General features: G+C 44.0%; 1 protein-coding gene across 2 annotated transcripts in view; it reads left to right on the forward strand.

Annotated features, from left to right (window-relative positions):
- Positions 1–24,749, forward strand: part of MYO7A (myosin VIIA) — a 96,632-nt gene that overhangs the window by 64,620 nt on the left and 7,263 nt on the right. For both annotated transcript variants that reach the window (XM_052669335.1, XM_052669345.1), the window contains 25 exons: positions 100–192; positions 1,498–1,592; positions 2,700–2,784; positions 3,755–3,973; positions 4,106–4,213; positions 4,713–4,922; positions 5,435–5,638; positions 6,723–6,899; positions 8,503–8,592; positions 9,828–9,955; positions 11,173–11,299; positions 14,285–14,404; positions 15,131–15,304; positions 15,695–15,926; positions 16,719–16,885; positions 17,847–17,964; positions 18,270–18,396; positions 18,503–18,672; positions 18,778–18,968; positions 19,514–19,638; positions 20,771–20,928; positions 21,682–21,835; positions 21,971–22,126; positions 22,326–22,431; positions 23,887–24,000. In XM_052669335.1, coding sequence (XP_052525295.1) covers positions 100–192; positions 1,498–1,592; positions 2,700–2,784; positions 3,755–3,973; positions 4,106–4,213; positions 4,713–4,922; positions 5,435–5,638; positions 6,723–6,899; positions 8,503–8,592; positions 9,828–9,955; positions 11,173–11,299; positions 14,285–14,404; positions 15,131–15,304; positions 15,695–15,926; positions 16,719–16,885; positions 17,847–17,964; positions 18,270–18,396; positions 18,503–18,672; positions 18,778–18,968; positions 19,514–19,638; positions 20,771–20,928; positions 21,682–21,835; positions 21,971–22,126; positions 22,326–22,431; positions 23,887–24,000 — 3,648 coding nt within the window. The remainder of the gene's footprint in view (positions 1–99; positions 193–1,497; positions 1,593–2,699; positions 2,785–3,754; positions 3,974–4,105; positions 4,214–4,712; positions 4,923–5,434; positions 5,639–6,722; positions 6,900–8,502; positions 8,593–9,827; positions 9,956–11,172; positions 11,300–14,284; positions 14,405–15,130; positions 15,305–15,694; positions 15,927–16,718; positions 16,886–17,846; positions 17,965–18,269; positions 18,397–18,502; positions 18,673–18,777; positions 18,969–19,513; positions 19,639–20,770; positions 20,929–21,681; positions 21,836–21,970; positions 22,127–22,325; positions 22,432–23,886; positions 24,001–24,749) is intronic.

Consider the following 24,749-nt stretch of genomic DNA (forward strand, 5'->3'; position numbering starts at 1 on the left):
AAATTAGCAGAAAACTACTGGAATTTAGACCAGAAAGGATCAGCACTGATCAGGAAGGGTGAAGCTGGTCCTGATAAACAACATTTCCATTCCCACTAGGGGGACCTGCGTGGGACATGCCAGCGCATTGCTGAAGCGGTGCTTGGAATGGATGATGACTGGCAGATTGGCAAGACAAAGATATTCCTGAAGGTACTGGGCTCCCTGCATCAATCTGCTATCCAGGATCCTTGTTGATGAAGGGGCCTCCTACCAACCCTTTCCATCGCAAGACATGACCCTGACATCCGGTCTCTGGGCTGGCACAGCAATAAGCAGAAACTGAGCCAAGGCAGGATATCTGGAGCTGGTTTAGGAAGTGTCAGGCAGGAGGAAGTCCTGACACGCTGCCAGCCCTGATGCATGCACATACTCGTACAGACGCAGAAATAGTCACATTAAATACAGCCTTTTCCCTCCTGGGAAAAGAGAAGTGTGCATGCAAAGCCCTGCAGAAAGAGGGATTGAGAGTAGAATCACAGGATCACAGAATCACAGAATCACAAAGTTGGAAATGACCTGCAAGATCATCTAGTCCAACCACCCTCCCATTCCTATTAGTACCACAAGCTCAGTTTGGTTTTGGCATGTCCTTGCACAACACAAGGCTGAGCTGACCAGGAACACAAGGCTAAGCTGACCAGGAACACAAAGCTGAGCTGACCAGGAAGCAGAATGGAAGCAAAGCCTTCTCTCATGCAAAAATCTCATAACTAGATTCTGCTGGCTTTTATTTAAATAACACCCACACCTCATCTCCATCCTTTCCCTAGAATCTGTTTCTACTAGTCACTCTTTCCAGAGCCTGTTATCAAGATCGCACAGCTGTTAGGGCAGGAAACGGAGAAATCAGGAGGCCCTGATTTGATGTGAGGTCAAGCAGGAAGCATGTGGACTTGCCTGCACTGCACCCAATGTGGCAGGGTTCAGCATGCCACAACTGGGACAGAAAGTGAAGCTCATTGTGGGAGGAATGAAAAGAAAGCTTAGATCAGTGCATCTGAATGCTTCAGGGCAAGGAAATTCCACGTAATGAAGCTGTTTTGTCCTTAGGGTATGGAAGAACTGTAGCTTTAGCTGGAGGGAGTGATGTGACCCAGGCAGTCTGAGGTTTGCTCCCAAACCTGTCCAGTGCTCCTGGGACTTGTTCCCATGGCTAATGGCACTGGCAGGAAGCTCAGCATGGAAGGACAATACAGTCTGTGTGCTTTCAGACGCACAAAGTTCAGCATATTCGGACTGTTACTGCTCTGGTTCAATTGGGAACTAAGGCAGTGAATCACTAAGATTTATGTTAGAATTTCTCCAGGAGAAGGTAAGGAATGCTCGGGAATTAAAATGTCCAAAGAGTTTGTTTTGGTCTTGTTCCCTTGTGAAGGGCCTTGCATCATCTTTGCTGCCATATTTCAAGTGATTGTAGATCTTCAGACATGAGTACTGTGTTGTTTCCCCCCTCAGGATCACCACGACATGCTGCTGGAGATTGAGAGGGACAAGGCCATCACAGACAAAGTCATCCTCATCCAGAAGGTTGTGCGTGGGTTCAAGGACAGGTAAGTGTGAGCCTTTCTGTTGTCTGGGATGTGGGCTAACAAGCAGCTCCCAAGGGATGCATTGCTCCCTTTTCACCCATCTGACCTGAGTGACCTGTAGCTGGGAAGAGGGAACTTGTCATGCAGTTGCAACAAATACTGGGGGAAAACAGTAGAAGAAATAGAAGTAAAATTATTTCTTGCCTCAAATATGGGCTGAATAGAACCTTCTGTTCCTGCTTGGTGGTGTCTTCAAGGGAACAAATATTTGTTAAGTGAGACTCTGCTGGAGGCAACACTAAGCCCCCAGTCTGCAGCAGATCCCCACAAGACTGCAGCGGGGCTATTGAAACCTACATTACAGCTAATGTTCCCATCTTAGAATCACAGAATCACAGACTGGTTTGGGTTGATCAGCTTTTTGATGGATCAGTTTGCCCAAAGCCCTGTCCAACCTGACCCTGAACACTTTCAAGGATGAGTCACCGCATCTTTTCTGAGCAGAGTTTACCAGGGTTTCACCACCTTCAGAGTGGAGAATATCTCCCTAATATCTAATCTATCTTCTTTTAATCTGAAGGCATTACACTTTGTCCTATTGCTACACTCCTTAATAGTGACTCTCTTCCAAGCTTTAAGCCCTCTTTAAGCCCTACAGCTCTACAGCTATCCTATAGAGATCTCTGAGTTCTTGTGATGCTGCTGTCCCCAGGGTGTCTATGCACATGCTCAGACCAGACTCAGGAGCATGTAGTGAGCAGATGAGGGTAGTGGGGTGGTTTTGCTGAAGTCTGAATCAGATTGAATCATTTTGCAGGTGCCTGGAATTGAAGCAGGGAGAGCAGTCAGTGAGATTTCAGAGGAGAATGCAAAGGGGGGAAGGCAGAGACCATTCAATATCTGCTCTGCCCAATCCCATGGATCAGCATATGGAGACCCATCAGAGAGAGACCATACAGACCTTCTTGTAAAGGCAAAGAAAGGGGAAGGGGAAAGGGAAATTTTCAAGCAAAAAATGCAGAATTTGTTCCACCCAGATACTCAATTTCAAGTCTCTAAAGAATGAGGCCCAGGAGATAATAAATCAAGGCCAAACTGCAGACACACATGTCTGAAATGCCTTTACAGGTCCAATTTCCTGAAAGTGAGAAATTCAGTCCTGATGATTCAGAGATACTGGCGTGGACATAACTGCAGGAAGAACTATGGTGCTGTAAGTATATGGGTGCTTCCTCACACTTCTGCCTTCCTACATGTTTTAGCTGGGACCTAAATTAGAGTTTTCTGGCTCAGTTTGCCCCACCAGCTTTGGGTTGGTGGGATGAGAAAGGAATTGTGTCCTTGCTGTTTTGCCTTCTGATTAAAGACAGCTCCTTATCACCTCCATGGTGTCCGTTTTGCTCATAGATTAGATTTCCATTGTATCAAATAGTCACTTGGACTTTTAAAAGCCTTGCCCTACTGTCCAAGTGATTGAAAATTCTGAAAAACAGACTCCATCCCCATATGTGATCATATCTGCAAACAGGGCTTTCTCCTGGGCTCTCCTCAGCCTAATCCATGGCCTTCATCTCTCCTTGTCCTAGCTAGTTTTGATCCTAAAGTGGGTCATTTCAGAAGTGTGCTGTGGTCTAAAGGGTTCAGTATCATCCTGTGAGGCTGCAATAGGATAGAAATTGCCATTTCCAGACTGATCAAGCTGCTGCCTGCTTCCACAAAGCCAATTCATGGGAAGAGATCTGGAGGAGCAGCGATTCGCAGGGAAGTTATAGAGTCACAGAATAGCTTGTTTTGGAACAGACCTCAAAGGTCATCTAGCTCCAACCCCCCTGCCTTGAGCAAAGTTGCCAACTGCTAGATGAAATGCTAAAGCCCATGGGAGATGTTGGAACATCATGGGAGCAGGCTCGAGGTTGATATCAGGAGCCAGACCTTTTGAAACCTCTCAAAGACAGAAACCACAGGTCTCAGTTGGCAAGAAACTCCCTTCATCCTCCTTGGGCTTTAATTAACGCAGCAGCCAGAGGGCTTCATTTCTCCACCCTCTTGGAGAACCTCCCTCCCGGAGGGTTTGTCTTGGCGAGATCTGATTTCAGTCACTCTTATTTAAGAAGGAGATTAGCAAAGCAAATCTGCTTAGGGTGAGCTGCGGTGGATGGGTTTCATGGTTCTCCCTTTTGCAGATGCGTATTGGCTTCCTGAGACTGCAGGCCCTCTACCGATCCCGCAAACTCCACAAGCAGTACCACATGGCCCGCCGGCGCATCATCGAGTTTCAGGCCCGCTGCAGGGGCTACCTGGTCCGTAGGGCTTTCCGTCACCGCCTCTGGGCTGTCCTCACCGTGCAGGCCTACGCGCGGGGCATGATAGCACGGAGGCTGTACAAGCGCCTCCGAGGAGAGGTACGTATTGTGGAGAGGATGGTTGTGGGAAATAGAAGTGGGGAGAGGGAGGACAAATAGGTTAAAGGGCGCCAAAGAATCCTGAAAAGTAGGAAACGTCTCTTGAGAAGGGCTCCTGTGTTTATTCCTCAGTATCATCGGCGCCTGGAAGCAGAGAAACTTCGGCTGGCGGAAGAGGAACGGCTCCGAAAGGAGATGAGTGCCAAGAAAGCCAAAGAGGAAGCAGAAAAGAAGCATCAAGTATGCCAGAATTGCTCTTTCCAAGGCTCTCTCACTATTTTCAAGGGCCTGCTTCTGCTCTGTTGAGGGGGAATGCCAAAAATATCTGAGGGATTTCTGCCCTGCTTGAGTTATTTGTGTTTAATTCACTAAAGCCCTCTGTGCTCTATCTAGACTTAGACTTAGGCTGCTCCAGAATTTCTGATCTGCTGCAAAGGAATGTCAGAGATTACAGTTGTTATTTGCTTCCTTTTGGTGTTGTATGAAGGCTGAAGGTGGAATTGTGTAATGTGTATATGTGCAAGTGTGCACATATGGAAGAGAATGTATTATTGCTTTGTCCTTCTACAGTTAGGGAGCTGAGATTCTATATAAACATGCTACTGTTTAGCTCCAACTCACATGACTGGGATAGTGTCCTGAGCACTGAGAACCCCACATTTCTAAAGCTGGTCTGCATGGAATTCAGTGCCACCTCTCTGGAGTCAGCAGTTGAGTCACTGAACGTTTTCTCTTCCAGGTACGCCTTGCCCAGCTGGCCCGCGAAGATGCAGAGAGAGAAGTAAAGGAAAAGGAGGAAGCACGTCGGAAGAAAGAGCTTTTGGAAAAAATGGAGAGAGCACGCAATGAGCCAGTGAATGACTCAGAAATGGTGGACAAAATGTTTGGATTCCTAGGGACGACCTCCTCCCTGCCTGGCCAGGAGGGGCAGGCACCCAATGGCTTCGAGGTACCACAGATGCACGCAGGTTGACTGTGACATAAAAGGCTTTAGCAACACATGAATTTATTAGGGTAGGATGGGGCAATACTAAAGGGGGTCTTCCTTCCAGAGTTCCTTCCTTCTGCACGGCCCCACAGATTTGCTATGCTGTGTCTGAGACAGACATGCTGTTGCAGGTTTTCTGCGGGGCTGCTACATGGAAGGAAGTAGTATTGCTGTAAGATCAGTGAGGACCTGTGGCCTTTGTGATTTTTTTTCATCACTTCTCAAGTCATTTGGCACTTGGACAGCCATTGCCACACTTAATGCTTCTCCAAGTGCTGTGGGGACATTACTGAGCAAAGGCATGTCCTTCTGGACTCAGGATTTGCTTGGGCTCAGGAGTGACATTTCATGGTTTTCCCTCCAGTTGGCTTTTCTTGATGGAAATCAGGTAGTCAGTGAAGTCAGACCCAAGGGGGAAGTACAGTTCAGCATCCAAAAACGTGCTGACCACCTGACAACCACTTCCCCACCAGGATCTTGAGCGAGCCCAGAAGGAGCTGGAGGAAGAGGACCTTGATGCTGCATTGCCTCTCCCTGAGGAAGAGGAGGAAGATCTCTCAGAGTACAAATTTGCCAAGTTTGCAGCCACGTATTTCCAGGGCACGACAACACACACCTACATTCGTCGACCTCTCAAGCAGCCTCTCTTGTACCACGAAGACGAAGGAGACCAGTTGGTGAGGCAGGGGAGGAAAACCCTTGAGCAGGGTGGGTTGGAGCAAGCCTGGGGAGCCTTTCACCTGAAGGGTACCAGTTTGTCTTTGGTATACACTGGTGTGTGTTCATGGTTCAGGGGAGAGCACAACTCTTATCCACTGGGGATGCTCTGAGAGTAAGACAACAAACATTAGAGGGACACAGTGGTGAGTTTATCTCTATACCTTGATATTTAAGACAGTTAATGAAGTCTTCTGGGCTTAGGTCATGGAAGATGCAAATTGTTGTGCTGGTACCATTTGGCACATGCAAATGTTGTTTCTTACCTTGACATGTGCACCAGTGCAGAGCTAGCAGAGGATAAAGGCTTGCCATATAACCAACAGTACAAGGGCAGAATTGTAAGGAACATTACAAAGGCCGTGAATTTTGCCTTCTCTATGATTCTCTTTCTCCTCTACAGAGGGTTAAAAGTTCTCAGTCACTGTTTATGTCTTTAGGACAAGAGGTAATTGTCATAAGTTGCTCCAAGGGGGAGGTTGGATATTAGGAAAAATTTCTTCTCAGAAAGAATGGTCAAGCATTGGAACAGACCACCAACAGAGAGGTGGTGGAGTCATTGTCCCTGGAGCTACTCAAGGAAAGGGTAGATGTTGCACTGATGGACATGTTTAGTGGGCATGGTGGGGATGGATTGACAGTTGGACTAGATGATCTTAGAAGTCTTTTCCAGCATTAATGATTCTGTGATTCCATCTGAATGTGACATCTCCTAGCCAAGACGCAAATTCCTTGTAGGATATGCAAACATATTCATGATGGCAAGAAAACAGATCCTGACTTTCTGGTCCTGGCCACCAGCATACCCAACTTTTCTCACTCAGATGAGATTCATGCTGTAAGCCAATTAGTTGTGTGTCACACAGGTAGGCAAGGAGACTATAGTCATGGTCCCAATGGATTCACAGAATCATAAGATATCCCAAGCTGGAAGGGACCCACAAGGATTATCCAGTCCAATGTCTGGCTCCACTAAGGACGTGGTTTGACTACCATCTCTGTTGCCCTACTGCAATCTGATGGAATTAAACTTTATTTCAACAGGCAGCACTTGCTGTGTGGATCACTATCCTCCGTTTCATGGGAGACCTCCCTGAGCCAAAATATCATACAGCCATGAGTGATGGTGGTGAGAAGATACCAGTGATGACGAAAATCTATGAAACTCTTGGGAAGAAGACTTATAAGAAAGAACTGCAGGCTCTGCAGGGAGAAGGAGAGGTAATTGCTTTCTAATTGAGGTAATTGTCTGTCGCAGAGATGGTATTTTCGTATCAAAATATGTTGGGAAGAAGTTAATTTGTCAGTTTTATCTGCAGATGTGCTACAAAGGGAGAACTGTCTGTGTGTCAGGTGTTGTTCCTATCACTTCTTTACAAAGATAACCAAATGCCTCCAGCAGTACTGTCAGGGAAGCACCCTGATATTTCTCATGGGGCTTTTATCTCTCTCTTCTTCCCCACATGGCAGTGTCCTGAGTCACTGGTCTCTCTTTTGGGATATTTTGTGTTGATTTGCACTGGGTCAGGAGAGAAAAAATTAAAAATATGCCCTTAATCTTGGAGCAGGAAGTGAAGAATTAGCAGGAGATTAGGCTACAGAAATCCCTATTGCGTCTTCAGAACATTCTGGGAAGTATTTGGAGGACTTTGTCAAAGGACCCCTGCCAGATAAGACATTGCTTTGGATAAATCACTGTCCATAGCACTGATACACTCTCATTTTGTCAGTTGTTTTGTACAGTATGGTAATCTGTTACCTGGTATTAGGATTTGCTGTGTTTATAGATGGTGATTTCATTCAGCACTTTCACTCCAGCACCTGAGAAGGAGAGCAATCTGATTTGCATTTGTATTTTGTAAAAATACGCACTAAGAATTACCTTCCATTCCTTCTAGCTGTCATTTTTTTGCTTGTTTATTTACAAAAAAGTATAATGTATCCAACCGAGTTGTTAAGTAGCAGAGAAGATAAAGAAAATTTAAGTCATCATTTGCATCTCCTGCTATACATGCTCTGAGAAGTGCACAGCAGTGTAAAGATGTTTGAGCTGACCCTAAGCCTGATGGTTTGTGAATCCAGCTTGACTTTGTAATGGATACAAACCATTAAAGCTGCAGGGCTCAAAGTGTTGATCTGGTGTAAAATCAGTCATTTCAAAGATGTATAGTTTTGGGGAGGTTAACTGAGTTAAAAAGTAAAGCTATTGTTCATGCCATCTCGGTCTCAGAGCTGGCAGAAAGCTGGCAGAAAGTCAACAGAAAAATCATATCGTATGTTTGATGATATGTAATCAGTGCCACGTGACATTTTATTTTTCTGGGAAATTTGATAGAGCACAGAGCTAGGTAACGATGATGAAACCATAACAGGTAACAATAGCTGCCCCCAAATCTCTGACAAGATGACTTCCAGCTCACAAGTGTGCTATGCAAATCGCACATCTCAGAGGGTGATTTTGCTCATCTCATTTGTGAAGTAGGAACAAGCCTGAACAGGATACAGTACAAGTGATGGGGCATAGTTGGACTAAGAGTCAGCCACTTTTTCAACATGGCATGGTCTTTTTGCAGCCATCTCCAGTTTGTAATTTTAATTTGGCTTAGGTTCATTGATTAAATTAGACAGTGGTCAACTGCAAAATTCAGAGCCCAACCTGGTTTATCATGGGGAAAAAGGAACATGGATCCAGAATTCTAGTTCCTACCTTCTTCTGAAATGTCTCAGTCTCTGCCCTTTGCAGAAGTCTTGGAGAAGCAGAGGCAGCTTGCATTTGGCAGAGCTCTCCCTCACCACACTACACTGCGTGTTTCTTGCTTTGCAGAGTACTCACATTGACGGGCACAAGAAGAACAGTGTGCGGCACAAACTGGTCTCCTTAACACTCAAGAAGAAATCCAAACTGACGGAGGAGGTGAGAGGAGATGCTTGGCCGCCTGGCAGCACAAGTGCCGTTGGATTGTCTGCAGCCCTCTCTGACTCTCTTCTGCTTTTCCCTAGACAACATAGAACCAGCCCTCCTCTGGGTTTGGCGCTACCTGTCTCTCTGCCTGAAAGATTTAAGGAGTGTTTAAGGGGAAAGGTTGGCTTCCCGTGTCTCCTTGAGTCATTCTGCACCTCGCGCCGGCCTCCCCTCGGCTCCTGTTCTCCATCCATTCAGCATCTTCCCTCCCCTCTTTCACAGCCCTCCGTCCAGCTGCTGATACCTCTCACCACTTCTGATGGTCTGAATGTTACCCCTGCTTTTAGCTTCCTGCCCTCTTCTGTGTAGTAGGTAGCAGGGGAAGGCCATCCAAAAGTGCTCACCCATCCTCTGCCTCTCTCTTCTCTAATTCTCCTGTGCGTAGCTATCCAAAGCTGAGAGCTTTTGGAAATACCATCCCGAAAGAGTGAGGAGTAATAAGGCTTTTGGGTAGGGGGATGAGAGCAAGGCAAACACATGGATTCAGTCTTTTTCATAGTCTTGTCCACTTCCAGAGCAGGCACCAACTCAGCTGCTTGAGAGCATGAAAACCTCTCTCTGATGTAGGCACCCTCCTTCCCTTTAGTGTCAGAGGAAAGAAGTAGGAAGCAGTTCAGCTTCAGTGTCCTAATGTGACTCTGAACACATTCTCTCTCTAGTGGCTTTAAAAAGAATCATAGAGAATGAGTTGATCAGCTGAGGTAGAGAACTGTGGGCAGAGAGGTGGATGATTGCCAACCCAAAAAGCACCATGCTCTGTGCTTTCATCTGCATTGTTAGCATGGAGAGAGGGTCCGTTTGTTAGTATTTTAACAAGTTTTTTTTTTAATATGACTAAATTGGAAGGACCAGCCTTCCATGGCAATAAGTTGGATTATCCCAAGCATCATTGGTGACTGTTTTTCAGCTGTGGATCCATCCTAGTGTTGGGATGCAAGGGTGCCACTGTAGAAAAGAAAGCAAAAAACTAAACATGTGGAAGTGTGACCAGGCAGAGCCATTTTCATCTTCATCCATACCTAATTAAAGCCAACCAATTCACAACCTCCCATCACTGACAATGCATAGACTGAAAAACTTCTGGCTGGTGGAGGAGTCCTCCTTGGGGGGCACACCACATGTGGGTTGGGGGTGGGGGGCCACAGTAAATGGCTGTACTGAAAGAGAGCAATGTGTCTGCTTGGCAGGTGACAAAAAGACTTCATGACGGGGAGTCAACACTCCAAGGTAATAGCATGCTTGAAGACCGGCCCACCTCCAACCTGGAGAAGCTCCATTTCATTATTGGTAATGGCATCCTCAGGCCAGCATTAAGGTTAGAAATCAGGACAAAGGCATAAATATGCCATTCTTTTAATTCCTTCTGAAGCTGTTCTTCTGAGCTATTCTTGTCCAAATGATTTTGCCAGTGTGTGCAGCTTTATCATGCCCTCATCCTTCTGGTGTGTTGCACAATTTGGCTGGGTTGGGTCATGTTCCTTAGTGTTCATTTCAGGCCTGATCACAAGACCATGCAGAGGGATTCAAAGGCTTCTGAAAGAGCTGGTGGGTGCTGGATTGCTTCATTAGCACTCACACTTGCTGTTCACTAGCCTTTGCTTTCCATTTGACCATTTACGCCTCTTTCATTTGTGTGAATATTTTTGATGGCAAAAAAGTGAAAAACTCAAACTCATTTGTGTTACTAAGTAAAGCATTCAAAAAACAGGAACAATCAAATTAAAGATGACTATGTATCGGTGTTTTAGCCCATTTATATGTGTGTGATGTAATGCAATCAGTTTCATTTTATCCTCCCACTTCACCGGGAAACCCTTAGCCTTATGTTTCTGTACATCTACTCGATCTAATTGCATATTCATGAGCTTCTCCATGGGGTTTTTTGGTGTGACACGTTGGTTAACTAGTTTTTGCTGCTTTGCATGTAGATAAGGAAATACCAATATCCCTCATTTTGCATGTGGAGAATTAAAGTCAAAGGCAAAATTGGACATCAATTCCCCAGATGAGATATCCATCCATGCATCAGAGCATGGGTCTACTTACACATGAGATGACAAACCTAGATCTCTGCTGGAGCAGATAGTTCCCAACATTTCTATAGTTCATGTTTAGGTGCCCCAAAAATAACAGTCAGCAAATAAGGACTCACAGTAGGTGGCCCAGTTTGTTTAGGAAGCTCACTTGGTATCAGGGGGAAACCTTTATAAGACTCCATCTGTCTAAGACTCCATTTTCCAGAAGCAGCATTCAGAGACCTGAACCTTGAGACTCTTTTTTGTTTCTCTTTTCTGTAAACATCAGTCAGCAATGCAAAATTTCTGCCGAAGCACAGGGAAAACCCAGTTGAGAACTGGAGAAGGAAAGTATTTGATAGACCATGAAGCAACCAGAGTGACCATCATTAGGACTGTTATATGAATGTCCTTGCAATTCCAAAATGAACCTGCAGACAGGGTTTGGCTCTTTCTCTGTTAAGACTGAAAAGCGCCACCTTGTTAATTCTAATTTTTATTTTCACTTCTATTGCAGGGATGAAATTTATTGTCAAATCTGCAAGCAGCTGACTCAGAACCCATCCAAAAGCAGCCATGCGAGGGGCTGGATCCTGATGTCCCTCTGTGTGGGGTGTTTTGCTCCTTCTGAGAAGTTTGTAAAGGTAAATTGTAGATGAAATTTATGTCATATACCATCTGCTGACACATTTTTTTCCCCATCTGTGGGACCAGCTTTTCTCTTGAGTTTGATAGTGGAAGGAATCCTGGTCTTCATCCCTATCAGAAATGACAATGGCAAAAGTTCCTAATGAGAAAGAAAAAGAAAAATGTGCAAGATCCTGAGCTTAGTGTCTAACAAGGATCAGAGTAATTACTCCTGAGAAATTGGCTCTCTCTTTCCACCTACTCTAAAGAGAGAGTAGATCACAAATTCAGATGGTATCTCCTACACTCCAGATGAAGATGTGATTAGGTAACCTCTGTCCAGAAACTGTATTATCAGAGGTCACGTGTGAAATTTGCACACCCAGAAAGACCCACATATCTCCCATTTCCCACATCCAAAGATCTATGCATTTAGTCAAGCATCTGGTGTCTTTGCCAGTTACTTAAGGCATGTCCTCTAGTTTGATAAGGAACAGTATTACACAGCAAATTATAAATCTGATCTATTCATGGAAAGGATGATCCATCACTGAAACAGACAGCACAGAGAAGTGGTTGAGTACCAATCCCTGGAGGTATTGAAGAGATGTGTGGATGTAGCACCAAGAGACGTGGATTAGTGGTGGACTTGGAAGTGTTAGGTGATGATTGAACTTGATGATCTAGTGGGTCTTTTCTAATCTAGGTGATTCTATGATTCTATATAACGTATCTTCAGGAGCATACTCCATGTTTTGTTCCTAGATTTGAGCAGCATTCCTTCCAAATGACTTATACACCTCAAGTCTGACCAGCACCCTCTGGGCTGCTGAAGTTAATCCCATGATTTAGAGTTTGACTGGCTCAGGGCAAAGAGCTCAGTACTTTGTCTTTGCTTTGACACAACATGACAAGGCTTCCTTTGACCCTCCCAGATTTTTTAATGTTAGAACCTAGAACAGCTCCCAGACCCATGGAAATAAAGGTGTTATATTAATATCCATAGATATCAGATCAGGTTCTGTCAGAACTGAAGCCAAGAATAGAAGACCCTTTTTCATCTCCAGACACTGTCAGGAAGAAATATAAAAATGCAGATAAATCACTGGCAAAGTGGCAGAAAATTAAATTATACCTGGTAATGTGATCTGAAAAAGTATATAACAGGGGACTGTGTGAATTTAAATTTTTAATAATGAAAGATTATTTTAGGTGAGTGAAGCACTTCACAGAAATAATTAATGAATAACTCTGAAGTCTTGGAACAGACTGCCCAGGGAGCTGGTGGAGATACTGTCCCTGGTGGTGTCCAAGAAACATGGAGATGTGACACTTGGAGACATGCTTCAAGATATGGTTTAGTAGCTTAGTGGGTAGTAATGGTGATAGAGGAACGATTGGACTAGATCTTGTAGGTCCGTTCCAACTTTGTGATTCTATGACTCTTGTATGACTCTGTGGTTTAGCGTGCCTGGTGGTTAATGGTTGGACTAGATGATCGTAGAGATCGCTTTCAACTGTATTGACTCTGTGATTCTACCTCTGCCCAAAGTCCTGGTATGTGCTGCAGTGTGTGTCAGTATTCCCAAAAACATTCTGTATTTGTTCATCTTGGGCAGCCCTTTTGCTCCTTGGACTGCTGGAGACAAAAGAGAGTGTTGATACCAACTTATTTCAGATACTTGTCTCCTCCTAATAGAACATGGAAAGAGAGAGACTCCTCTAGAGGATCATTCTGAGACCGTGAATGAGAATCCTGCTCTGAATCTTTCCCAAAACATTTTCTGTCCCCATGGGTAGCTCTGGTGACTGTGGCTCCTTGGATGTGAATGTGGACACCTCTTGCAGCTGCACACACTCTGGTTATATTTCTAAGCTCCAGTCTTGCAGTAACTTGGCCCATGTCCTGGAGCTCCTCTGAAGCATCTGTAGTAATCCATAGGGACGTAGGAGACATCAGTTTAAAACATTGTGTTTGAAGATAATACATTCTCCCATTTGAATGTTAGTTCTGCCCCTGGCAGCATCCTTTCCCATGCAGACTCATTTTTTTGTTTTTGTGAAAAACAGAGGGATAGTCAAAGTTTGATGGAATTCAGTGAATTCATTGTGAAGCTGCACTAACCCAGACCACTTAGTCCAGCCTGTTCTGGACTGGGAAATCAATGCCATGTCAACACCAGACGTTGCTATCATACTCATAACCTCATAACTCATTTGGCAGTAATTATTCACCATTTAAACAGAAGAAGAAGCAAATAAGGGTAAATATCTCTTAGTGCTTCTTCTCTATACTCTGTTGTGCAATGCACAGTGAATGTGATATCAAATTCCTGGTTAATTTTTTCCTGAAACCTTCATTTGGGGTCTAACTTTAATAACAGCAACATTATGGGAAAAAGAAGATGCAGGATTTCAAGAAAGGATTATGCCTGGAGGCTCTTCCAGGACCCTGGAATATGTCAGTAAGGACTGAACACTTTGAGATGGATTTAGGTGATAATGAGGCAATCTTAAATATGTTTTCTGTTCCCAAATATGAAGATCATGCTTTCGATCCTATTAGAAATCTTCATCACCTCTTATGCTAAGCATGGTTCAAGACACAGCACCCCAGTCCTTTGCACTTCTCTTTGATTTACAGAACTCTTAGTCTTAGCTACAAGATTAGCCAAGACATTTATGTAATGCTTTTAGGTGTATCTCTCAAACTGTGGAAGTCATTGGATTTCATTTTCTAAGCAAAGTATTTTTAACATATGGTGAAGTACTTCAAATTTTGGCTTAGGGTCCAATAAAATACAGTTTAAAATCCAGCTAAGGAAACACCTGTTTAATGTAATTGTGAAATATGTTTTCTATTATCAGCTAAATGTTCTGAGTCTTGCTTGCTTACAGTTTCCCATGATCATTATTTATAGGTCTTTTTCATTCACTCCCATCATTTTGTCCTATATTCAATAGTGTAATGGTCTAACCAATGTGTTCCCTGCTGCAAACAGTACTTAAGGAACTTTATCAATGGAGGCCCTCCTGGTTATGCTCCCTACTGTGAAGAGAGGCTGCGGCGGACGTTTGCCAATGGGACAAGGACACAGCCACCAAGCTGGCTGGAACTGCAGGTATGAGCCCCTCCATACCCTCCCAAGTCTGCTGGGGCTCAGGATTGGATCTTTTCACTGACATGAGAACCACAACTCTGGCAGAGCAGAAAACATCATGACAAAATGCCTATTTCTCTCAAGAATTTTCAGGTTTTTAGAATATATTACATTCCTCTTGCATCCTGGCCTTGCTCAAAGGCATACTGAAGATCATACTCTTTGCCTACATCAGTGCTTTTAAATTAAATGCATTTGAGAATGCTCTCAGACATCGACGCCAGCTGCCATGAAGCAAACCCCCATGCATGCTAGGAATTCTTCCAGCTGAAAATGGCTGCAGGCAAACTGCCTACTGAGAATGTCCTTGGAACATCACAGCTGCCCAAGCTTCTTCAGGAGCAGCTGTAGTTGGAATAAGCCCACTTAATGCAATATTTGCTCTTTTTCTGTGCTGATTTACTAGCACAGATGATTGTTTTAGTGCCCAGGAGCATTCCTGAGCCTGGTTGGATTTACTAGATTAAACACTTCAATGATTGAATGTACTATATACAAGAAACAGTTTTTTCAGTGTTTCCAGTGACTGATCATACATTATCCAGTTGAGAATGCTATGGTAGCATTGAAATATAGCCAATTAGTGGAATTAGGGATTAAAAAAAAATAGCTGCTGGGGGGAAGAATACATAGGTAAATAACCTAGAATGTTGAATGCCATCATAAAGTCTGACTTTAATCTATTAGGCAACCAAGTCCAAGAAACCAATCATGCTGCCTGTCACATTTATGGATGGGACAACAAAAACACTGCTGACAGATTCTGCAACTACTGCTAAAGAGCTCTGTAATTCATTGGCTGACAAAATCAGCCTGAAGGACCGATTTGGCTTTTCACTTTACATCGCACTTTTTGACAAGGTAGGTTATAATTAATGCTTCTGACTAACCCTATAAAAGAAAAGGGAGATTCTCCTTGCTGTCACATCTTCCAGGGGGAAAGAAGGACGTTGTGCTCTAAGCAAATGCCCAGTCAGAAGATCAGAAAGGAAAATACATATACGTATGTATGATTTTTACAGAATGAGAAGGCATGCTCTGGAGTAGTTTTTGCAGAGAGACTATGAAATCTCCCTTCTTGAACATATTCAAAACAGAGGGCATGGAGCAACCTGATCCAAGATGGACCTGCTCCAAGCAGGAGATTGGACCAGAAACCTGGTCCAGAAATCCTCCAGAGGTTCCTCACACATAGACATCTCTACCTAGAGATATCAGATGAATTTCACCTTTTCCCTCCACGTTGCTTAGGTTTCTTCACTGGGGAGTGGCAATGACCACGTGATGGACGCTGTGTCCCAGTGTGAGCAGTATGCCAAGGAGCAAGGAGCACAGGAGCGCAACGCACCATGGCGGCTCTTCTTCAGGAAGGAGATCTTCACTCCTTGGCACAACCCAAGTGAGGACAATGTGGCCACCAATCTCATTTACCAACAGATTGTCCGAGGGGTGAAGTTTGGGGAGTACCGATGCGACAAGGCAAGTGTCCTCAACAGCTACTGGTCTGATCAACATACATCCTTATTATGGTGAAATGCGCTTCACAAAAGGGAATAAGAAATCTTCCTCCCTGGGTACCTGCTAGGGTATGCACTTAGGAAACAGAAGCTACAGAAATCAGATCCTTTTGGCTGGAGAAGGATCAGATTCTCCTATGGGTTGTGAGCACCATCCCCTATGGACTTTCGGATCAGAGAGTGAATGTCCCCTTATCCATCACCCCCAGTTTGAAGGGCTACAGAATGCTGTAACCAATCCACCAGGTCAGATTCCTGTTTGGTGAATCCTGCTAAGCTTTAGGCACGAGACAGACAATTCAGATTACATACAGCTGTGCTATGCAGTACAAACCCAGTGCTGAAGGGATGTTGGAAGCAGAAACCTATGTCTCTAGAGTCTCTGTGAGCTTACAGAATTTATAAAATTGCTCAGGTTGGAAAAGACCTTAAAGATCAACAAGTCCAACCGCAACTTAGCCATTCTACCCTAACTCTAACAACCCTCTGCTAAATCACGTCCCTGAGCAGTTATTATTCCAGTGTCACTGAAGTGAGCTTCTCAGAAGACATTAAAATCTCTGAAAATGCCCAGTGCATTTTGTCTTGCTTCTGTTTAAAATTATCCAGGCGTCAAACTGAAGATATTCTTCTTTCCTAGCACCTAAGTCCTCTCCTTTGAACTAGTAAAGACCAGGCACTATAGGAACTAAAGCATCTTTTCCCATCTTTATTACATTAACATCAGCTCTTTTATCATGTGTGGATCTCACAGGAAGAAGACCTGGCAGAACTGGCTTCCCAGCAGTATTATGTGGACTATGGGTCAGAAATGGTACTGGAAAGGCTGCTAAATCTAATTCCATCCTACATCCCGGACAGAGAGATCACTGCATCGAAAACAGTGGAGAAATGGGCTCAGCTCATTATAGCTGCACATAAAAAGGTAAGATGATAGATCATCTGGTAATGGCCAAGATATGTTTCAGTAGCTTCGTGTGCCTTCTAAATATGTCAGACACTACAGCTCAAATCTTGGCTGCACCTGAAATTAAAACAAAGGCAAAGGACATGCTTTGCACTAGTCATGTCCAGCAAATCTACCACTGCTTTTGATGCAAGAAGACAACTTGCAGAGATGCACTCTGCCTTTTCTAGTATTTCATTCCTGACACACGAGATTGTGGCATTATTGATTCTATTACAGTGGCAGTTTGTGACCCCAATCAATATCAGATTATTGTACCAGATGCTGTGTAACCTCCCTTACTTGTTGAGTCATCCAGGCACAAGGACTGGCATTTGTTTAAAGACAGGATTCCACCTCAGATTAAGATATCTAAATGCAAGCATCTCCATCTGTGTTATGTCTCACTTCCCATCACTCTCAGTGAAAACTCAGGGGCTCAGTTCTGTTGCCTAAACAGAGATGCTTGGGGTATTCCTGCTCCAAGAATCTTAGGCCCTCCATCAGCCTCTCAGCTACATACAAAAATCTCAGGTTTTGAAAGATGTCCTAAATGAAGCTAGATGCCTGTGCTTAAGGGCTATCAAATATCTACTTCCAGCTAAAGGACTGTCAAGCAAAAAGGCAGACATCTATGTTAAGGAAACCCAAAGCCAGTTGAGATGATCACACCCAGGTTTGTCACTCTAGATGCTTGCCCAGACTTCTCAGAGTCTAATTATTTCTGAAGGGGGAACTAGAATTTTGCTAGGAATTTCTCCTGCTTCTCAGTTGTTCCTGTAGGACTTTGGGCCTTAGCATCATCAAGATCTAAATATTGGTTCCAAGATCTTCAGATGTCATGGACTGAATGAGTTTCAAGGAGTTGTACTTTTTGCTCTCTTTCTGAGATATAACTTGGTTTGTGCTTCATGTTGCTTACGGTTTGCTTTGTCGGTAGGGAATTTATACTCAGAAGAGAACAGACCCCAAAAAAGTCAAGGAAGAGGTGGTGGATTTTGCACGTTTCAAGTGGCCTTTGCTGTTTTCTCGGTTTTACGAAGCCTTCAAATTCTCAGGTGAGTCAATAGAACACACATTGGGATGGGTGGGATGGTCAAAAGCAAAAGGTAGAAGAATTAGGGACTCCGCAGACAAGACCTAATGGGCCATCAGGTGATCTGTTTTGAGTATGTTGCTTTTTGGTGCATCCTCATTAGCAATGGCTCTGAGTCCATATTAGAATATATTAGAATAGCCATGAGTCTGCCATTATGTCTATTATTAAAAATAGCTGATTTTTGTTATTGCATCCTTCTTTGAAACACAGGCTTCCTATGTCGTACCCTTAATGAACTGATTGTATGTCTTGCCTTCAACCTAGGGCCAAGCCTACCTAAAAATGATGTGATTGTGGCTGTCAATTGGACAGGAGTGTACTTTGTGGATGAACAGGAGCAGGTTCTCTTGGAGCTCTCTTTTCCAGAGATCACAGCTGTGTCAAGCAGCAGGTAGACTTAGCTAATGTTTTCTGCCCCTCAAACAGTCTTTTTCTTGACTTTGACTTTTGATACCGTTATATTTCCTGTTTATATCTCCTATAAAAACATATCCCAGAGGGGGAAAGCTGCAAGGACAGAGTTTCACCTTGGCCACCATTAAAGCAGATGAATACACTTTCACCTCCAACAATGCAGAGGATATCCGGGACCTGGTAGTGACATTCCTTGAGGGACTAAGAAAAAGATCCAAGTATGTGGTCACTCTCCAAGACAACCCAAACCCTGGTAAGTAAAAGTAAAGAAGGTAAGCAAATGCATAAGCATATTAATTACTCCAAAAAGACTTGCAAAAAAAAAAATCATACTAACTAATGGTTATTTTTCTTGTAGTGGGAGAAGAATCTGGGTTCCTCAGCTTCCTCAAAGGAGATCTCATAGTTCTTGATCAAGACACAGGAGAACATGTGATGAATTCAGGGTGGGCAAACGGATTCAATGAACGAACCAAGCAGAAAGGGGATTTCCCAACAGACTCTGTCTATGTCTTGCCTACTGTCACTATGCCTCCCCTGGAGATTGTGGTAAGCTGTCTTACAGAACAGCAATACTTGATGCAGAGTCTGAGGAGGTCAAAGTCTTTCTGAGCAGTTTGGGTTTCAGAGAGTCTTTCTGACAATAATGTGGACCAGTGTGGCTGAGAGAGGTGACGTTTTGTAAGGTACAAGTGATTTGCTGTAATAGTATCTTAGCTTTCTTCTAGTCTCATCACTTTGAAAACCATGAGATTGGGACTTGGCATATCCATTAATCCTTTCACATCTTTCCAGCTGGCACAATTCTTTTTCATTTAGGGTTAGAAGAAACCACTACATGCATTCATAGAGCAGTAAGTTCCAAAGCACATTCTCTTCATTAGAAAACAATCTCCACTATGGAAACATTTGTTATTCTTTGTATTAGTGATAAAGAATGGCGCAGGGAAATGGCACTTTTACAGTTCTTACTGTCTATTGACTGAAATTAGTGGGTTATTTTTACTCACTCATTGCCAGTCTCTTCATTTTGTATCTGCTTCCTATATATTGCATCAAACATATGAGTTAACAGACAACTTTTCATCCCACAGGCTCTGGTCACAATGACCCCTGATCAACGACAAGATGTTATCAGAACCTCCCAGATGGCAATTTCAGACAGCGAAGAGAGAGTGAAGCCATACACCTTAGAGGAATTTTCCTATGATTATTTTAGGTGACTTTTTTCAACCATCTTAAAAAAATACAGGAGTAGAAATCCGTCTCCACATAGGTTGGGAATCAGTAATTTTTTGGCCACTGGAAAAGACTGTAACTATCTTATCCTCCTGTGTGACTGTACAACAACAGCTTCCAGTTTAGGCCATGGCATGAGTTACAAGTGTTCCACAGACAGGGTTTTATGAATTAGGTGGAAACATTTTCATCTCAGCTCCAAAGCATACTCCACGGCTGCCTACCAGACTGACCGCAAAACTGCCCTTTCTGCTCAGAGGGGCTGACAGGCCAAAGAGGCAGACCAAGTCCTCTAGGATATTGTCATCCTGGTGGGCTTGCTCTACTGGGCAATATTTTTTCATCATTGCTGCCCATCTCGCCACTGTCATCATCTTTCCTCTTGTGATTAGAAGGGTTTTTTTTTTGTTGTTAGAAAAGTGTGTTTAGGTATCAGTGCTTAAGTAGGGTCCAAAACAGACCTTTCTGAGCCCTAGAAAAGTCACAGAATCACAGAATCACCTGGGTAGGAAGGGACCTCAAGGATCATGTAGTTCCAACCCCCCTGCCTAGCAGGGCCACCAAACGTACACATTCAGATCAGGTTGCCCAGGACCCTGTCCAACCTAGCCTTAAACACGTCCAAGGTGTAGGTTCCCTTCAGGTATTGATAGGCTGCAATGAGGTCACCCCACAGCCTTCTCTTCTCCAGGCTGAACAAGCCCAACTCCCTCAGCCTGTCCTCATAGGGGAGGTGCTCCAGCCCCCTGATCATCTTAGTTCCCTTTCCAAAATCTCAATGTCTTTCTTGTACTGCGGGCTCCACACCTGGACACAGTACTCCAGATGGGGCCTCACAAGAGCCGAGTAGAGAGGGACAATCACCTCCCTGTCCCTGCTGACCACCCCTCTCCTGATGGAGCCCAGGATCCCATTTGCCTTTCGAGCTGCAAAATGGCTATGGTTTGTGTAGAACTGGAGCTGTATACTTGCTAAAATGTAAATTCCCATTTGGTTTAAGAGTTGATTAGTGAGGTGTTGTGAATAACCTTCCAGGTGAAACTCAGGCCACAGACTGTCCCTTTCATCTGTGTAACTTCTCTACTATTACTTTGCTTTGCCTTTGCCACCAGGCCTCCGCCTAAGCACACCCTGAGCAGAGTTATGATCACCAAGAGCCGTGGGAAGGACAAGCTGTGGTGTTACACCCGGGAGCCCATCAAGCAGCCCTTGTTGAAGAAGATCCTGGGTAGTGAGGAGTTGTCTCAAGAAGCTTGCATGGCCTTCATTGATATCCTTTTACTGCCTGCAGCCCTTGGACAAGAGGACAACAAGTCTGACAGACAAAGGGATGATCAGTCTCTTCAGGGTCACAAGTGAAGCCCATAAAAAGCCTTCTGTCCCTTCTTAAGGGGGCTGTGTCATAGACTTGGAGACAAATCTGATTCTGACATCTGTACTAAAGCATCCTTGAGATCTGAGGTACAGGGAGAAAGAATTATTGAATTGATTATAGAATCATAGAATCATTAAAGTTGGAAAAGACAACTGAGATCATCTAGTCCAACCATCAGCCCATCCTCACCATGCCCACTAAACCATTAAGCTATTGAGTCTTTCTGGTATACACACTGCTTAGTGGTTAACAGTTCTGTTTTGGCTTATTTCAGCTTTCCAAGATGCATCTGCTGTAAAGGGAGTAGACATGAGCAGTGTGGATGCAAACCAGTCTTCATGACCTCAGGAGCAGGGTTTGATACCTGAATATCTCTACTTGACAGAATAAAGATAGCATGGAGATAGGCAGAGTGCAAACATAGATCCAAACTGTGGAAATGGCCTCTGTATTTTGGTGGGCTTTTCTCTAGGATCCAGACTTTGTAATTTGAACAGTTCTGTTGGTATAAGCCTGGTATGCTGCTACCATTACTGCTACTGTCACAGCCACTTCTGTAGTCAAGTGTAGGTTGTCTTTTACCATATCATCAACAGAAGGGGTTGTCCAAACCTCCCGGTTAGCTAATCCTTAACTCCTGCCTCTCACCAGTGCTAAAGTATATGGGTGACTACCCATCCAAAAGGACCCGCTCAGTCAATGAGCTGACAGACCAAATATTTGAAGGTGCCTTGAAAGCCGAGCCTCTGAAGGATGAAATCTACTGCCAGACCCTGAAACAGCTGACTGACAACCATATCAAGTAAGAGCTGTCTGTTTTGCTTGTCCCAGAGACACTAGCCTGTGTTGGGCATAGCAGGTCTGGAGCATTTTTCCTCCCTTCTTGTGCGTTCATGCCATGAGTTACTTTTTCTGTTCTGTATCTCACCTTTTTTAGGTACAGTGAGGAGAAAGGCTGGGAGCTGTTGTGGTTGTGCACAGGCCTTTTCCCTCCAAGTAACATCCTCCTGCCCCATGTCCAGAGGTTTCTTCAGTCCCGGAAACATCACCCATTGGCAGCAGACTGCATCCAGAGACTCCAGAAAGCCCTAAGGTACAACACCAAAAGACCTCCTAATCCTGACCATGTCACAGCATCCGAATATGCATGAGAAACAATAAGTAGGAGATATTCTGGTGATTGGAGGGACAGTGAAATCTCACAGCCTCTCTCTTCATTCAACCAAGACTAATAAAGAGTGTGCCTGGTGGACATGTTGCTTATTCTGTGGCACCTGCCTCCTGTTTTGCAGGAATGGGTCCAGAAAGTACCCTCCCCATCTTGTAGAAGTGGAAGCCATTCAACACAAAACCACCCAAATTTTCCACAAGGTTTACTTTCCTGATGATACTGATGAGGTAAGTGGGATAGAAAGAAATTCTTAATTTTTATCAGGATGGCTGTCCAAATTCTTACTAAAATCTCAGAAGAGATTCATTCTAATGCAGAAAAATTCAGCCTTCTCACAGGTGTCTGAACAGTGCAGTGTCAGGAAAACCCATTCTTACCAGGATAGAAGACTGGAGCGTAGGGGTCTGATATCCTACAATTTACCTTTTCAAGACATGGGTGCAGAGTTGGCTCTCACTGAGTCTTGTCAAGAGGGGAACACGATGTGTTCATCTTCATCCTCTTTCTCAGTGATTCACAAACTTTTTTCAGTTATTTAGAGCCTAGACTAGAATATACAGTCCACCAAGCTATGCCTAGCCAGGCACTCTGCTGGGGCTCCCAGTGACAGAGCAGGGAGCTGGCAGGCAAGAAAATGCAATTATTCCTCCTTCTTCTGAACTGAGGTGACACAGAAATCATGATACCTGCACTCAGAAACCTCTCATTAAGCATCTTATACACAAATAAGGCAGGTAGTGATACTGTTGCTGGAAGAGGCATCCTCTTGCAGATACTGCTGTCTCATGTTACTGACTGGTATTGCAGTGAGGCTTGCTCTCTTCCATCATGCCCTTAGGTACACCTAAATCCTTGCATTTTCAAAGGAGTTCATGTGAAAAACAGTTCATGTCCATGGGAGGATGTGAACAGTAGCTGTGTATGCCCATGTTTGTCTGTTACAGGTATTTTAAGAGATCTACTGGGACTTCCCATCACTCTGAGTTTTGGGGTTTTTTTGTATATGACCAGTAAGAAGCATGACACTGCTTTATGCACATAGATCTGTGTGAGAGCCAGGAGAAGGAGGCAGAAAGAACTTCTGCACTTGGATATAGTCCCTTTGACAATGGAAGTCATCCAAGTAGGCTAACAAAGCCTTGTCACTATGGTACAACATGCATCTTTCTCAGTCTCATGAGATGTAGAACATGGGTCCTGGTGGTTCAGGCTAACAAGGTCATGCATGTGGTGGGTAAAGGTCTTAATTCTTTGAACTGCTGTGAAATGAATCACCTTAAGTGGCCAGAAAAAACAAAGTCACTGAGAGTTCTAAGAGTAGCTCATAAAGTGGAAAATGGAGAGATATCATCAGTGAGGAAACAACTGAAGATCAGCCTGGAGGTCTCTCTCTCCTGTAGACAAATAGGTCTGAGATGTTACAAATGGATCAGAAAAAATCTCTTTACCTTGGAATCTCTACAAAAGTCAACACAGAGTGTAGACATAGTATCCTGAATCACAACATTTCACCAATAGTATGGCTGAACTTCTATAAATGTGCCTTCCCATGTGCAGAGCCACAGTCCACTAAATCTCTGTTTTCATTGGTGGTGTGCACCTAAATCTCTTCATACATCTAAACTGCACAAAACAGAAATTAATCTTGAGTAGCAGTGATAATGTTCTTCCTTTCTTTGTAGGCATTTGAGGTGGAGTCCAGCACAAAAGCAAAGGATTTCTGCCAGAACATCTCCAACAGACTGCTCCTAAAGTCCTCTGAAGGCTTCAGCCTCTTTGTCAAGATCTCTGACAAGGTGAGCGACCCACACTCACGTTGTGGTAGTGCCAAAGCACTCAGTGCTTCATTTCCAGAGACTCAGTAGGTGCACATAGCTGGAGTTATGAAACAGGTTGCCCAGAGATGTGGTGTTGGAAGTCTTGGATACATTCAAAGTCAGACTGGACCAGGCTCTGAACAACCTGATCTAGCTTGTTCATTGCAGGAGGATTGAACTAGATGACCTTTAATGGTCCCTTCCAACTCTGTAGCCCCACGAATAAGATTAATTCCTCTGCAAGTAGTGCAACATTTCTAAATCAGATCTAACCTGCTACAGGTGAGATTTGGAGTATTATAGCCATGGTTACAACAATCATCCTAAAAGGAAAAGGTCTCCTATGTTGAGAACAGATGGCCTTAATACCTGATGATAACACTAGAGTGTCCTTGCTGATTTAGGGGCCCAACCAATACCATTCTATGTGCAGGATCTCACAGAGGAAAGAGGTAGAAAACCCAAACCTATTGTTAAAATGAGTTCATAAAAGATTAAATTAGGTGTTAGGAGGAAATTTTTCACATAGAGGGCAATGGAGGCACTGGCACAGGCTGCTCAGATTGCTGTGGTGCCCCATCTCTTGAGGTGCTCAAGGTCAGGTTGAATGGGGCCTTAAGCAGCCTGAGGTGGTGGGAGGCAGCCAGCCCACAGCAGAAGGTTCAAACTAGCTGACCTTTAAAGTCCTTCCCAACTCAACTCTATGATTCTATGATAAAGAACTAAGA

The sequence above is a fragment of the Tympanuchus pallidicinctus genome, unplaced genomic scaffold, assembly GCF_026119805.1.
Source record: "Tympanuchus pallidicinctus isolate F22 unplaced genomic scaffold, pur_lepc_1.0 scaffold11, whole genome shotgun sequence".
NCBI lineage: Eukaryota > Metazoa > Chordata > Aves > Galliformes > Phasianidae > Tympanuchus > Tympanuchus pallidicinctus.